Below are 15,446 nucleotides of genomic sequence, written 5' to 3'. Positions count from 1 at the left end.
AACAGTGCTGCTATAAACATAGGGGTGCAGGTGCTCTTTGGAATTGATGTTTCTGTGTCCTTTGGGTAAATACCTAGGAGTGGAATTGCTGGATCATATGGAAGCTCTATGTTTAGTAGGTCCAGAAATCTCCACACAGCTCTCCATAGTGGTTGGACCAGTTTGCACTCCCACCAACAGTGCACAAGAGTTCCTTTTTCTCCACACCCTCACCAACATTTGTTGTTGCTAGTTTTTTTAATATGTGCCATTCTCACTGGTGTGAGATGGTATCTCAAGGTAGTTTTGATTTGCATTTCCCTGATTACAAGTGATGTTGAACATTTTTTCATATGTCTGCTGGCCATTTGCATTTCCTCTTCAGAGAAGTTTCTTTTTAGCTCTTCTGCCCATTTTTTGACTGGATTATTTTCTTTGTTGTTGCTGCGTCTCATCAGCTCCAAAAGAACTGTTTTTGATTAAAGTATTAAAAAGACTTTATATGATAGCATAATTACTGACGTGTTCACATGTGTGGAATCTTGTGGTTGTATATTGTAGCCTATCAAAGGTAAACAATAAGGTTCCATCTTTTATGGAGAAAGCCTCATGGTATTATTTTATAAGATTTATACTTTATTTCCATTCCCGTTCTATAGTCGTTAACCTTTTTTTTTTTTTTTTTGTGGCTGGACTAAGTGTCCTTTTTTTTTTATTATTATTATTAAAAGAAGCTGACTCAGTGAAAAGATTCACTTGATAGTTGCTAGTGCCAGTTCGTGAAACTTGTCATTTCCTCTTTATATTTTTTCTTCCCCAGCTGTTTCATCTTATTTTCAGTAAGGGAAGGTAAATGTAATTTCTCTTTCCTACTGTGTTCTTAACAAAAATACAAGCACATGCAGCAGAATTTGCCCTTTATTTCCCAAAGAAGGAATATAACTTATTTTTGGAAATACGTGAAATTGATAATGGAGCCCAGTGTTTTCTTATTTCACTTCCCAGCTAGCCAGTAAGTGACCTTTGCTCCATGGCAACTGTGACTCTCACTGTACTTAACCCCAACATAAATGGTGAAAGGCAGGTCATAATTATGTGTAAGATCCCTTTGTAGCTTTTTCAGATATGTGAAATGATCCGTGTCTCTTACTGGTTTCTCATACACAGAAATATCATCAAGAACATCAATAGACACTTAATTTCTTAGAATTGCAGTAAACTATGGGCTACCTGTAATCTTTGGACCATAAAGCATTGTGTCCAAAGATAAATGAAGCAGCATAAAAATGGTATATATGACTTGAATGTTAGCTTTACTTGAAAAACTTAAAATGGGTAGAGTTAGTTTAATGTTTTAAAATAGTATTGAGGAGAATGTAAATTCACAATTTGAAGACTTTACAAAGTACTCACAGCTGGTCAACTCAGGTTCTGCCCCTTTACTCATCAAGGCACTTCATCTGCCTTGGGATTCCCCTATCTTTCTAATTCCTTCTTTTTCTCTTTTTATCTTGCTATACTTGTTGCTAGGACTGCCATAACAAAGTACCACAAAGTGAGTGCTTTACTAACATAAATTTATTGTCTCGCAGTTTTGAAGGCTAGAAATCTGAGATCTAAGTATAGATGCATCACCCCAATCTCTGCCTTCTTCTTCACACTCCATCCTTCCTCTTGTTTTTCTTTCCAAATTTCCTCTTTTTGTAAGATCAGTCATGTTGGCTTAGAGGCCTACCCTGCTCCACTCTGACCTCATCATATCTAATTATGTCTGGAGCAATACACTGTTTCCAAATAAGGTCATATTTTGAGGTTCTGGAGGGTCAGGACTTCAACACATGAATTTTTAGGGGAGACATAGTTCAACTCATACCATTTGCTATCATTCATTTATTCACCAAACAAATAAAGCTTAAAATTCACCTGTTGCCAAGCACACGCTGGCAGCGTCCTTTTGAATGTATTCCTTTTAGTGTTTATGTGACCTTTTCTCTGATTATGTCCCCATCATACCAAAAATAAACGTGTTTCAGTTCTTGTTGGTATAATTTGACTCTGACTTTTGACAATAGCTATAAATTTTAGTGTTATTATACCTACATCAAGATTATATTTCAATTATTATAAAAGATAATTATACCTTTTCTAGCATAGAAATGTTTATGACTCTGTCTGTACATCCAGATATTTATTACCTATCTATTCTGCAGGGTTAGCAAATATTTACAGTTGGCGCTAAATTAACCACTTGGGATACACTCATGAATAAGATACACAAAAATCTCTGTCATCATAGAGTTTGTATTCTGGCAGGAGGTTAAAGATTTGTAGCAGCTGTTTTTCCTAGATAGTGTGGTTACTTTGTTGATAATAAAATGCTGGTGTTTTGCCAGCTTATTAAAATGGCCTTCAGGAAAACTTTTTATATTGTTATATTAGGTATTCAATTTTTTAAAATTATGTTAATGTTAAATTCAATAATGTTTTGCGGTTCCTGAACTATTCTGCTTGTAATAACAGTTATCCAAGTAGTTGCTTATTTCCTGATATTGTTTTGCTTCTGTTGGACCTAGTTTTAAATCTTTGTACCTCACTCTTCCTACAATAAATCTTGACATATCTATTTTACTTTTAATTATTCCATTATTTTTCAGGAAGGGAAAACATTCATTCCATCATAGAATAGATTGTGACCAATATGATATAACCTGTTTGAAATTATATCAGACATACCTTGACATGATATAAAAATATGAAGTGTAAATATCCCTTACCATCCAAATCTATTTGATTTGATTCCTAAATTAACAAATAACATTCCTCTGACAGTGAGGAATGTTGGTCCATATTCATTTGTGCATCACAATAGCAGGTAGGCAAGTTCAGCTAACAGGTACTTCCTATTCTGTTAAAAACATGGGGCAGAATAGGAAGGTAATAACATCTAATTTGAGGTTTTCAGCATTTTAAATTTACGTTATCATTAAGCCATTAGTGCTTTGAGAAAATGCCATATTTTAGAGTGTCTGTGTGTTTTTAGGGTGTTAGCTTCTGTGTAGGGGTTTTTGGGCCATTAAGAGTGTCTCACCAAGTTAATGAGCTCTTGGCCTGTATTAATCATTTACTAGCCATCCATGAAGTCTGGGATCTAATTATGACTCTAATCATAGAATGAATTGATGTGTTTCAACTTTCAAAGTTCAAACTTTTAAGTATAGTCATGTTTTATTTACATAATTTTATTTTATTTTTTTTAAGATTTATTTATTTATGCATACAAGAGCTGGGGCACAGGTTAGAGATGTGGGGGGTGAGAGGATTCACCAGAGACAGAGTGGGGAACAGAACAGGCAGACTGGCTGAAATACACTGCTGAGGGGAGCAGCGGGCCAGACAGGAGAGGTCTGCTGTGCCATGTGGGTTGCTCCCTGGCCAGCCGGGAATCGAACTCATGCTGCAGAGGCCGCAAATTGCTTCATAGTGCAGTGCTTAATCCCTTGCGCCAATTATGTAAATAGGGAAGCCCTATTTACATAATTTTAAAAGTTCTTTTTTGGTTTTCTCTCAAGACCTTAAAATATATACATGACACCCTGATTATAGTATTTAGGGTACACTTGCCTTATTTTACGGGTCATTGGCTGACTTTAACTCTTTGTATTTGACATCTGTCCAACTATGGAGATTTTTTTTAAAGATTTATTTATTTAATGTATACGAGAACTGGGGTATAGGCGAGAGGTAGGGGAAGTGAGAGGATTCACCAAAGACAGAGTGGGGAGCAGAACAGGCAGAATGACTGAAATATGCTGCTGAGGGGAGCAGCGGATGAGTCAGAAGTCTGCTGTGCCATGTGGGTAGTTCCCTGGCGAGGGATCGAACTCATGCTGCAGTGGCTGCACATAGTTTCATAGGTTGTGTCTTAACCAATTGCACCACCAGGGAGGCCCCTATGGAGATTTTTTTTTATAAATAAGTTATTTAATATTGGAGAGTAAATACTAAAGAAGCCTGTTAAGTTCAAGCTTAAATGTATTTCATATCATTATTCTCTGATACTGGTTTTTTTCTATGCTATTAACCTATTAATTTCTTACTTCCTAAAGGAAACTTATATTTACTATTGCATTGATATAAACATTTTGGTGAATTTTTTTTAAAAAAAAAAAACAAATTTAAATCCATATTTTAGCTGAGATCTTAAGTTTGCACTACTTTTAATTTCACCTAGATATTTACTAACTTTAATAAAATTTTTCAGTTTTTGAAATTTATTTAATTTGCTCGCATGTGCTAAGAATTAATTTCTTTTTTCTAAAAATGATTTGATTCCTACATTTTAATTTTATATTTAAAGTTAAATACCTGAAGAAACTATTTTCCTTTTGACAGAGTAACTAACTTCCCAGCCAGCCATTTTATTTTCCATGTGATTTATTTATTTTGCTGCTTATTTATAGTGACAAGGTTCCCTCGGCCTATGTCGCCTCTTCAAGATGTGTCTGCTATTATTGGAAGCCGTGAGCAATTGGCAGTGCTGCTACAGCTTTATGATTACCAGCTGGAACATGAGGGTACAACAGGCTGGGAGAGTTTACTATGGGTTGTCAATCAATTGTAAGTTACCACCCCAAACTCATTTGTTACATCTTAATCAGTTGAATAGACGGTAGCTCATTATATTTAGTCTTGACGCTGAGGGAAAAAAATATACCAAAATTTAAACAGTATAACAAAATATAACTTGGCATCGTCTTTGTAAATCTCTCTACACCACTGGATATGTACTTGTCTATCAAAGAAAATGGTATTGCTGTGTTACATCAAAGGATCTCTGTCTGCTGCCTCTATAAACTACCTGCAAGTTTTTGATTTTAAGCTAAAATGGATGCTCTGTATTTAGCCAATCACTTGGGTGAAGCATCAAATCTAGAGATTTGAGTCTCCTTAACTCCACACTCAAAACTCTTACCATTAGGGTTCCATATACTTAATAGCAAACATTTAAAACTTATTTTCAGATGTTTATAAAGGAGAATATGAATTTAAAACCTTTCAAAGGATCCAAAACAGCTCCTTTACTTTAAAATTTTACTGGCTATGAAGAGCAGAACAGAAGAGATTGTTAGATTTAAGTTGTTTCACAAAGTGGCAAGGAAACAGTAATTTATGTGTCCCCTGCCTATTTTTCTTTCCTTTCATATTCAGGTTGCCACAACTTATAGAAATAGTTGGCAAAATTAATGTTACTTCAACTGCCTGTGTCCATGAATTCTCCAGATTTTTCTGGCGCCTTTGCCGGACATTTGGCAAAATTTTTACAAACACTAAGGTAAAAATTTGTATTCCATGTTTTCTTATGTGCAAGAGACATAGAAATGTAATGTGTTAATTAATGCTGTAACAGAGTAAATTAAAAGATGAGCCCTTCCTTTAATTATTTTTTAATATCTTAGAATGCTATGATAGTAAAAGAAAATTCTTGTTGTTAATAGTCCTATATTGATTTTTCAGAAGATGATTTAGCTTAAACTTAGTTTATAGCAAGCATTGGAAATAAGACCTACTCTCTGTAAATATCTCAAAATATTTCCAACCTAGGAAGTATCAGCCAGGGGCCACATGTGCTTTGTTACTTTAACTGTCTGCTATGGATTCAAGAAGCAACTCTTTGCTCTGCACACCGTGGTCAAAACTGAATGCAGTTATAGAACCGAAGACTTGCTTGAACCAGGATACTAGGTCATAGAAAAACATGGACACTTGAGATGAATACTGCGTATTTCAGTCACTACCAAAAGTACCATTTGTAACATTTGCCTTTCCAGGTCATTTTGTAGTTTTAGATATTAAAGTTATAAAGTCCTCCAATCCCAGTTTCTTCTTTAATCTTGTTAACTCATTTTTCTTCATAACATGTTCCTTTAGGGACCTAATAAAAATGTAAAAAGATGTAGTTGATATAGTCAGATGTTAATCAAGACATTTAAAAGGTAAGAATTTTAGGCAGCTATTTACTCCGTAATGTGTAGTTATTGAAACATTCAGTGTAGTTATTGAAACATTCAAGGTAAAATCGTTTGTCCTCTACAATTCTATATCACTAGCACTCAACACAGAAAAAATAAAATGTTGCTTTCTTGGTTAAATAATGTTTTTAAAGCATATTTAAGCAGCCTACTTAGGACATATTCCCAATTTAGTACGCATTTGTACACATACAGGAAAAGCTGGAAGCCAATACATTGCCATGCTACCAGTAGCTTTTCTGTTTTGATTAGGGGTTGCTTTTCTTACTTGTACTTTTTTGTGTCTCCAAATTTTCTTTAAGAATATTTATTATTCTTTCAATTCAAAGACATAGTGCTTGTTAATTTATAAAGCTATTTTTGAAATGCCTTCAGAAAAAATAAGCACTTTAAAATGTTTTTCAATCAAATGTTTCATATAGTAAAATTTTAGGGTTAAGGCCTTGTGTGTGTGACCTATAAAAAGTGATTTATCTGCACTTAGTCTTATTTGTGTGAAGTGAAGTTGCTTCTTTTAATTCCATAACTAAAATACTCTAGATTAATCTTTTAGCAGTGATCTTTCCCCTCACTTTAGGTTGAATGTATAAATTAATATGCCTGACCTACCAAAAGGAGGGCAAAAACCAGATCTTAATGTTTCTGTAAGAACAAACAACATCATTTTATATTTTTTGCTAACATCTAGATATTAAATGAATAAAATTTGATTTTATTATTATCTGTATTGGCAACATTTTTGACATCTTTTTACAAAAGCAAGTAGGAGTCTACTTAAGCATTTAACAGTAAGTAGTTGGCTTCAGTGACCTGAAATCTGTGGGAGCATGTTAATAATAAACAATTGAAACAAGCAGTGGCACTAACTTAAAATATTAAATTCTGTATTTGTTATTTAAATTTTATAGAAATAAAACTAAAAGACAAATCTAAACAGGTGTATATCACATCACATGATGAATAAATTATTGAATTACTAACTGAATGGAATTTCCTTTCAGTCCTTTTAAATATAGTGTTTTTTTAATAATACTAAGCATAATGTTATAAGTACCTGAATTACCTTTCTGTCATCCGTTTCAGTTTTAGCATGCATTATTTCTAACATTTACAATCATCTTGGAAATTGTATTAACTTAGTGATAGACCAAACACCACTCAGAAAATGTTGCTACCTGAATATATATTTTTTAATTTTATCTAAAGATGTTTTCAGTAACTTGACTTTTCTTCTATCGTTAGCCTTTTAATGAAGAATTATTTCAGACCACTTGAGTCAATGGTTTTATAAAGCAAACAAATAGTAGTAATAGCAGCAGCAGCAACAGCAGTAGCTGCTGGAGTTGTAGTAGACCTTTTCTTTACTTAATCATACATTAGTTAATTGGTCCATTGAACCTGAACTTTTTGGCTCTTTTCTTTGGGTTACTTAGGTCAAGCCTCAATTTCAGGAGATTTTAAGACTATCTGAAGAAAACATTGGTAAGTGTGTTACCACTTTTAAAAAATTTTGAATCTCTAAAGTCTTTGAAAAGGAAAATTTATATTACAGAGTTCTTTGTTTTACAATTGTGACTTATATACTATTCTTCCCATGAAGTGTTAATGAAATTAATCTTTATCAATTTGATTATAAATATCTGTCTTCTTTGTAATCTAATTGCTCTAAGGCTGACCCTCTCAAAATGAGAGGGTCAGTTGAATACTTTTTTTTACCCTTTGGGGTTTGAAGTAACATATTCAAGATACTACAAACTATAAAATAAAGAGTATCCCATTCATAATGAGTTATTTGAGCCTTTTAAACATTAAAACAAATAAATAATGCTATAGAATGCAAGAATCCATACATATTTTTAAAATGAAATGTAAGATTTTAAAGAAACTTCAGGCTTGAATGGACAAGTCCTGCCCCCCTGTTGATAGTTTTCACTTATCTGTCTTAAGAAGTCTAGTTATTGCAGCACCATTGGCACAAGAACTCACTTGTGTGTGACTCATGTTGTCTTTGTGTGTTTTTGCAGTTTCAAGTAATAAATGGTGGGAAATGTTAAGAAAATATGTATTGCCCTCTTTTTTTTTTTTTTTTTTAAAGTAGATTGATCTTCATTTTGTAGATAATTCCTAGTCCTTTAGTGATTTGATTTAAGTGATCTGGAAAACCCCATTTTAGGCTGTATGAAGTCCTATATAAAGGACTCTTTTTCTTTTTTTTTTTTTTTTAAATTTTGAAAGTTTTGAAGAGATATTTTGCATGTGCTTCCTGCAGGTTATATTTAATAACTTCTTAAAGGATAAATGTTGGGCTGCCTACTAGTGGGTATTATCTGTTTAATTTTGATTTCTGATGATGAATTATTGCAGAAGTTGAAATATTATCAGGAACTACAGAATTTAAAATTATTAATTAGCTATGAATTTTTAATTGTTTATAGACTATTAACCCATGTATGTATAGTCTATTTATTCAACTTAAGTTTATATTTCTAGCCTCAGATTTACCTCTCAACTACCACAGCCACATTTCATCAACCCCAAAGAAAAAATTACTCTTTATCCAGGGAATAAACAAACAAACCTCAAAATTGAATTGATATGAACATGGAAACTTCCTGTTTTGCTGAAAATTCTGTAGGGTAGTTGGTTAAATAAATCTTTTCAAGTCTCTTTCCTTTTTTTTTTAACATTTTATTTTATATATTTTTTACATCATTTTTCATTTTTGCACAATGTATGCTTTTTCATCTTGGTTATCGTCCCCATATAATTCCCACCCCCCTTGTTTTGACCGTAATCCCTCCCCCCTCCTCCCCCAACCCAGTGTGTCTCTGTCTTATAGTTGCTTGTTGATTTTGATTTTCAACTCTTTCTATATCTGAAAAGAATTTAAAACCAAGTTAAAATAGAAAAAGATAATAGAAAGGTTTGAGTGTGTAGTTGAAACAGTGCCTGATGATCAATAAACGGGAGCATTGGTGCTATCAATAGTAATTGTCATTTCATTATTAGCTCAGAAACTTTTCTTTTGAAATCATCTACAGATACCCCATAAGAAAATCTCTTATTTTACCATAGAGTGCTCATCTATCTAGGATGTTTCCTCCTGCCTTACTCCTTCCTCTTCCATAATTATAATCCAGGCTCTGCCTGACTGAAAACTCCTAGAGAAAGGTGTGGAAAGGGCTCTGGAGTTAGGTCAGTACTGGGTTAGCTTCATGTCCGAAAGCTGACTAAATAATATGTATCTGGGCGCCTGCTTTTCCACCGTAGTGCCTTTACATTTTACTGAGTGCTAAAAATTGAAAGTATAAAAAAATTGATGAAGATCAGTGTGTTTATACAGGCATTGGAGAGACTCTAAAAGCAAACTAATTTCTGATTCTTGAAGTAGAAATATATAGCATCTCATTTTGTTTATTAAGGTTTTTCCTTCTATCAGAAATATTTATGCTAATGGTTCTGTAAAGGGGTATCTTTTTTTTTTTTACAAATAACAGTGTATGTTTTAATCACAATTTCCAAAGTAATGCTCCTGTTCATTTCTAAACTTTCTATCGATAAGTTATCATTATAAATATAATTTGCATTGTGGCTTTTTGCTTTACACTTAAAATACACTCAAATTTAAAAAATTATTTTAATGATTTTAGATTCCTCAGCAGGAAATGGGGTGCTCACTAAAGCTACAGTTCCCATTTATGCAACAGGAGTGCTCACATGCTATATTCAGGTAAGGGAAAATCTTCATTTTCCTGTAAAAGTACTTGCAGTTAGAAAGATAGCATGTCTTTTCATTATGTACATTAATTGAAAATGTTACCCATAAAGGAAAATTATTTACTTCATAAATTATTTATAGTAGAGAACATATTTAAATAGTAAATGAGTCAGATTTCAGTTGAACAGATAAACTTGGAGATGGTGTGCTTATTGTTATTTAGTTACCAGTATTAGATTGTGCTTATTCACAGTTTGTGTTGCATGTTAATTTCTTAAAGAATAAACAGTACATGTTATAAGCTAAAAAATGATTGAGAATACCATATTTTATCATCCTTTTTAGTAAAATACTTTTCAGTAGTACTTTATTTTTCTTTATTGTTACTATATCATAAACTGCCCCAAAGCATAATTTTGTAACCATTTTAGTTGCTTATGGACTTTGCTTCACTGTTTATTACTCCTTCAGCTTCAACTTGAAATAAAATCAAGTACAGATTTGATGCTGCCTTCAACTGATTGGTCATCAGAAGGCAGAGCTGGGATGACTGAGCTTCAGTCTCCATGTCTTAGTCCCTTCGTAGTGCCTCTCTGGAGCAGAAAAGCCAGACTTATTATGTTGCTGGCCCATGTACTCCCAAGAGTACAAAAGCAGAATCTGCTAGGCTAAGGCTTAGACAGGAATTGGCACATTGTCAGTACCTCTCATTCTGTCAGTTAAATCACATCACAGGCCCAGCCCAGATTCCGGAGGGTGTGAACCAGGAGGAGTGATTCTTCGTGGTGCACCCATATAACAGACTTCCACACTACTTACTTAATATTATTTTAAGTAAATAACACACAGTGCTTATTAAAACCTAGTAGTTATTTTTAAGTGTGAGACAGTCTAACCAGCAAGGTGAAAATGTAGACTCAGGATAAAGTATTTTTAGAAATTAGAATATGGGAATCAAAAAAGAGTACCCTTTTTCCTGAATTTTCCCCCACTGATAAATAAAACTTATTTCTTTTGACCTGTGAATTCAAAGTACAGCAATTCTTATATATTGTACTCTTGCTCTAAAACAGATTAGAACAGTCTAACAATACTAAAAGTATAGTTCTACAGTATCACTTGCTACCTGGCACTAGAAGTTCCAGCTCTGTTAAAGTGGCACCGTATACTTCTAAACATTTCAATGTTAGTTTCTAAAACTACCTCATGGTATAGATACATACAGAATTGTGTGTGTAGTTTATTTTAAGCCATATAACATTAATAGCTTGTCCTCACACCACATGATCATAGACATGTTTAACAAATATCTTTACAATGCTCCCAAATTAGGATATTTTCTTCTTAGTTTGTAACATTTTCTAATTATAAATAGGAAATTGTGATTTTTAGTTCTTGATTGCTTGAAAATTCATTGTCATCTTTTTCCTGTGTAGGATGAAGACCGAAAACTGTTAGTTGGGTTCTTAGAAGACGTAATGACCCTACTTTCATTATCTCATGCTCCTCTTGATAGCCTGAAGGCCTCATTTGTGGAACTAGGGTAAAAGCAATAGTCTATATTGTTTTTTAAATTATATAAAAAGTTTTTAAATTGGATTTATGCAATACATACTTTCAGTCTGAAAAGATTGGAATACACACCAAATCTCTTGGTGTGAGACTTAAGGTGCTGTTTTCATTTTGGTTTTTGCTTATTTGTGCCTTTTTAATATTCTTACATTAAGTATGTATTTTCATAAAATATTAACAAAATTGGGGAAAGGGCACAGATACATGTTTTCTTTGAAGCAATTGGAGAAATAAAATCAAGTTCAAATTTGAAGAAAATTTAGTTTCCCCCTAATGGAAAATAACCCCAAAACTAGCTCATTAATTAGCCTTCTTTCCCATTCCATTTGATACTGTTAGTGCTACCTCTCATAATGACATCATCTGGCTACTTAAAGTAGTTTCAGCTCAGCCTTTACTGAAAACTAATGCATTTATTATTAATACCATCTTACATTTGGATAAGCCTCAGAGCCAGTTACCCTTCCCAATAGATGATCTGAGCTGATCTTACTTGCCTCATTAACAACCATTTGACATAAATAGGACATGGATCATTGCTTCACCAATTTTTGTAGATGCTGAAACTAAAACCCCAGAGTTTACCCATCTGATTCTTTCCCTTTTTTCTCACAGGTTAATTTTATTACTTTTTTTTTTTTTTTCCTTTTCATGTTATTTAAAGAGTTGCATTTTCTGTTATAATTGCAAATGCTCAGAGAAGCCAAAAGTAAAATTTCCAAATATCCTGAAAGTTTATCACCTTATAAGGTGACTTCCTTTTTAAAGAATCTTAGAAGTGACCTATTGAACTATACAAAATAATTCCATATGTTTTGCCAATAATTTTATCATTAATAATCCCTATAAATATGGTATTTTTCAGCATACCAGTAAGGCACTATGGCTTTTTATTTGTGCAGTATTTTTTTTTTCTTTCAGTGCAAATCCCGCCTACCATGAGTTATTGTTAACTGTTTTATGGTATGGTGTTGTCCATACTTCAGCCCTCGTGAGGTGCACTGCTGCTAGAATGTTTGAGGTATGTAAACAAATGCTGCTGTTTGTTCATATATCATGATTTTCTTTGGAGAGGGAAATGGGAATTTTTTAAAAATAAAAAGACTGCATACTATGCTATGTTGATGTATATTTGATGACATTGAGCAGTTATGTACTAGTTGTGTACTGTGTGATGGGGCAGAAATTAGCTTTGACATATACTAGAATGTTTTGTAGCCTTATTGGTTCCTTGGATGTTATTCTATAGCCAGTTCCATTTCTCAAATATTCTTTTAAATTCTTCATTTCCAGTCTGTAAATCTTTCTTACTATACTTTTCTGGTTATTGAGCTAAATAACTACTAAAATAAGCTACAACAACATAGGGTATCTTTCAAGTTATAAAATATAGTTGAATTCATGAATAGCCTTAGAAAATTATTGTAATTATGGAAATATTTATTTTTATTGATTACTCCACCTTCACTGTTTCTTCACATATCATACCCGGAATATAATCCCTATAAGTTAACTTCCCATAGACTTAGAAGAGAGAGATGTTCTTATAATTTAACTAGATTTTTTTAAATTGCTACTTAGGTATGAAAATTAAAATACCTGTCTTTTATACCCATCATAGAAAAAATTTCCATAGCCTGGTGTATTTATATCTTTTTAATATATTTTCAGAACTGGTATTAGAGCACTGCAATTAGAGTGTTTCTTATTTCAGTAGAGTCTTGCCATACAGGCAGACTGTCTGAGTTCATTGTCCAGCTCTGCCACTTACTGGTTTCATAAATTATTTGGGCAAGTTTGAACTTATCTATACCTTAGTTCCCTCAGCCACAAAATAAAAATAATAATAAGTATCTATCACAAAGAATTTGACTGATTTTAAATGCATTAATACTTGCAAATCCATTAAAACAGTACCCAGCACATAATAAGAGCTTAGTAATGATCAGTGATCATATATTTATCATATAATATTTATTTAAGTGACTCTTAAAATATTTTAAACAATTTATTTCTGTATGAAAAATTGGATCATTCAGTTCTTCCTGAATTTCAGAATTTTTCCATATTTTGAGATAAATTGCAATTGGAATGGTAGGGTACTGATATATTTAAAATATATATATCCTAAATCTCTTAAATAAATATAGATCTGTGAAATCCAAAGAAAATTCCATTATTATCAGGAAGTTGAAAAGTCTTCAGTTTTTATATATTTGATTTAAAAAAATTTTAATCAAGTCTTTGTTAATGGAAATGCCACATTATAGGTTTGCTTTAATGTCTAATGCAAGTTTCACTCAGATGTGAACAATTTTTGATTATTCATTGTGCTAAAAAAAGGGGCATTATCATGAAAGAAAAAAAGTCTTTCTTTAATCCCCTCTTCCCAAGAAAGAAAATAAATCATTTTAATGAAGAGCTATTTCTTAAATATGCTTTCTTCATAGGACTTTATTCTATAAAGATTTTAAAACCTACTGCTTTCTTGTATACAGTTTGTTTCTAAAATGTATGTATGAACTAGTGAAGCATACCAAATAAAAGAAAATAAATGAAATAAATAAAAGGAAGCATCCTCCCTTTTGTTTGTTTGTTTGTTTGTTTTTTGGCTTTTTCTGCCTTATTTCTTACATGTGGCTTTGCCTGGTTTTGGTTTATATGTTTGCTGTTAGTGCTGGTCTGAAAACTCTATCTAATGCTTAAGCAGCTTTCAGTGTTCTCTCAGGTTGATTATGAACTGCTGACTCTAATTTCAGACACTTTCATATTTTTTCAAATTTACTCATAAATTTTCACTGAGCATGTCAGTAAAAGGCATCAGTAAGAAAAATTAAAATTACCTATTTTTTAATGCCTCTTAGTTTGAACAAAACTGTATTTAAGAACAAGCAAACTTCATTATAAAATTTGTTTTGATACTGATATTTTATAATTGTTCTTACTTCCTCTCAAAATAGGTTCATTCTAAATTACAACAAAAAATAGCACTTATAATTTAAAATTTAAATATGAGACCACATACTGTTGGAAGAATGTGAGATGATAAATCAGTAACACGAAATACTTGGTAAAAACGAACATTAAATCTAGGTCTTAGTTTTCAGGCAGAAACCCAATCAGTCATATTTCAGTCCTTGTTCAAAAAGAGGCAATATATATATATATTTTTAAGTAGTAAATTAGTGCTGGAGTTGATTAGGCTACTTTATCATGTGACTCCTAGAATGACATAATGAATTTCCCAAAAGACGCAGAAAATAACTTCACATAATGATTTCTTACATCACTCATAAGGAAAGAAGTCATTAACATTAGAGCATAATGCAAAAAAGGCTTTTTTAGGTCTTTTTTTTAAAGACAGATGTGAGTCCATTTTCTACATTTGATCTTAGTCAAAGACCAAGAAATATCAAGTTCATTTTCTAGCTCTACTTTTTTACTGACTAAAACCCTGAACGAGCTACTTACCTTCTCTTAGGCTCAATTTCTTCATCTGTCAAGTCATAATTACGCTTACTTCATCAGATTTAAAGATCAATATATTGCATATAAAGTGTGCAATTGATCAATTCTGGTTTTCTATCTTAATAAAGAAATTAAACTTTAAAACCCAGAATAAATGAAAACTTAACTTGTCCCTTAGATTGTCCCTTTTTTTTTTTTAATGCTTTTTGGTTGACACAAGAGAGCAGACATTTCAGGGTACACTCTACTGATTCAAATCTAAGGTGTCTTATTTTTAAAGTGATACAGAGAAGAAAGTGTTATTCAGCTGTATTTGAACTTATTTGTCTTTTTTCTTTAAACCTTATAACTGTAATGTTTAAGGAAATAACAAAATTACCTGTCATTTTATTCCTGCTTTATTATCCATTATCTAAAGTGAGTCAGTTGTTAACTGGTAATTGATTGTTACAAAATCTAGAACCTTCACCTAAAGTAAGCTCTGTGCTCTGATGTGTTGCAGAGGAGGAATGTATTACCATATATGCACAGTATTAGGTTTTAATTACTAAAATTTCCATGATATCTTCCATCTTTGATAAACTATTTCCTTTACAAGGTGAACAGATTGACTAGCATTTAGGATTCATCTGTTTTACATTTTGAAATTGAAGCTGTAGGATTAGAATATTGCCTTTCTC

General features: G+C 32.4%; 1 protein-coding gene across 4 annotated transcripts in view; it reads left to right on the top strand.

The window, feature by feature from the left end:
• The window catches only part of RELCH (RAB11 binding and LisH domain, coiled-coil and HEAT repeat containing), an 87,705-nt gene that overhangs the window by 52,043 nt on the left and 20,216 nt on the right, over positions 1–15,446 (top strand). For 3 of the 4 annotated variants that reach the window (XM_037508443.2, XM_037508442.2, XM_037508445.2), the window contains exons 17-22: positions 4,440–4,596; positions 5,188–5,311; positions 7,442–7,490; positions 9,659–9,738; positions 11,163–11,269; positions 12,220–12,319. In XM_037508443.2, the coding sequence (XP_037364340.1) occupies positions 4,440–4,596; positions 5,188–5,311; positions 7,442–7,490; positions 9,659–9,738; positions 11,163–11,269; positions 12,220–12,319 (617 nt within the window). The remainder of the gene's footprint in view (positions 1–4,439; positions 4,597–5,187; positions 5,312–7,441; positions 7,491–9,658; positions 9,739–11,162; positions 11,270–12,219; positions 12,320–15,446) is intronic. The other variant, XM_037508444.2, reaches the window with a different exon arrangement.

Source organism: Talpa occidentalis, unplaced genomic scaffold (genome assembly GCF_014898055.3).
Source record: "Talpa occidentalis isolate TD23 unplaced genomic scaffold, MPIMG_talOcc4v2.1 talOcc4.13, whole genome shotgun sequence".
Classification (NCBI taxonomy): domain Eukaryota; kingdom Metazoa; phylum Chordata; class Mammalia; order Eulipotyphla; family Talpidae; genus Talpa; species Talpa occidentalis.
This window is presented reverse-complemented; position numbering and strand designations above follow the sequence as displayed.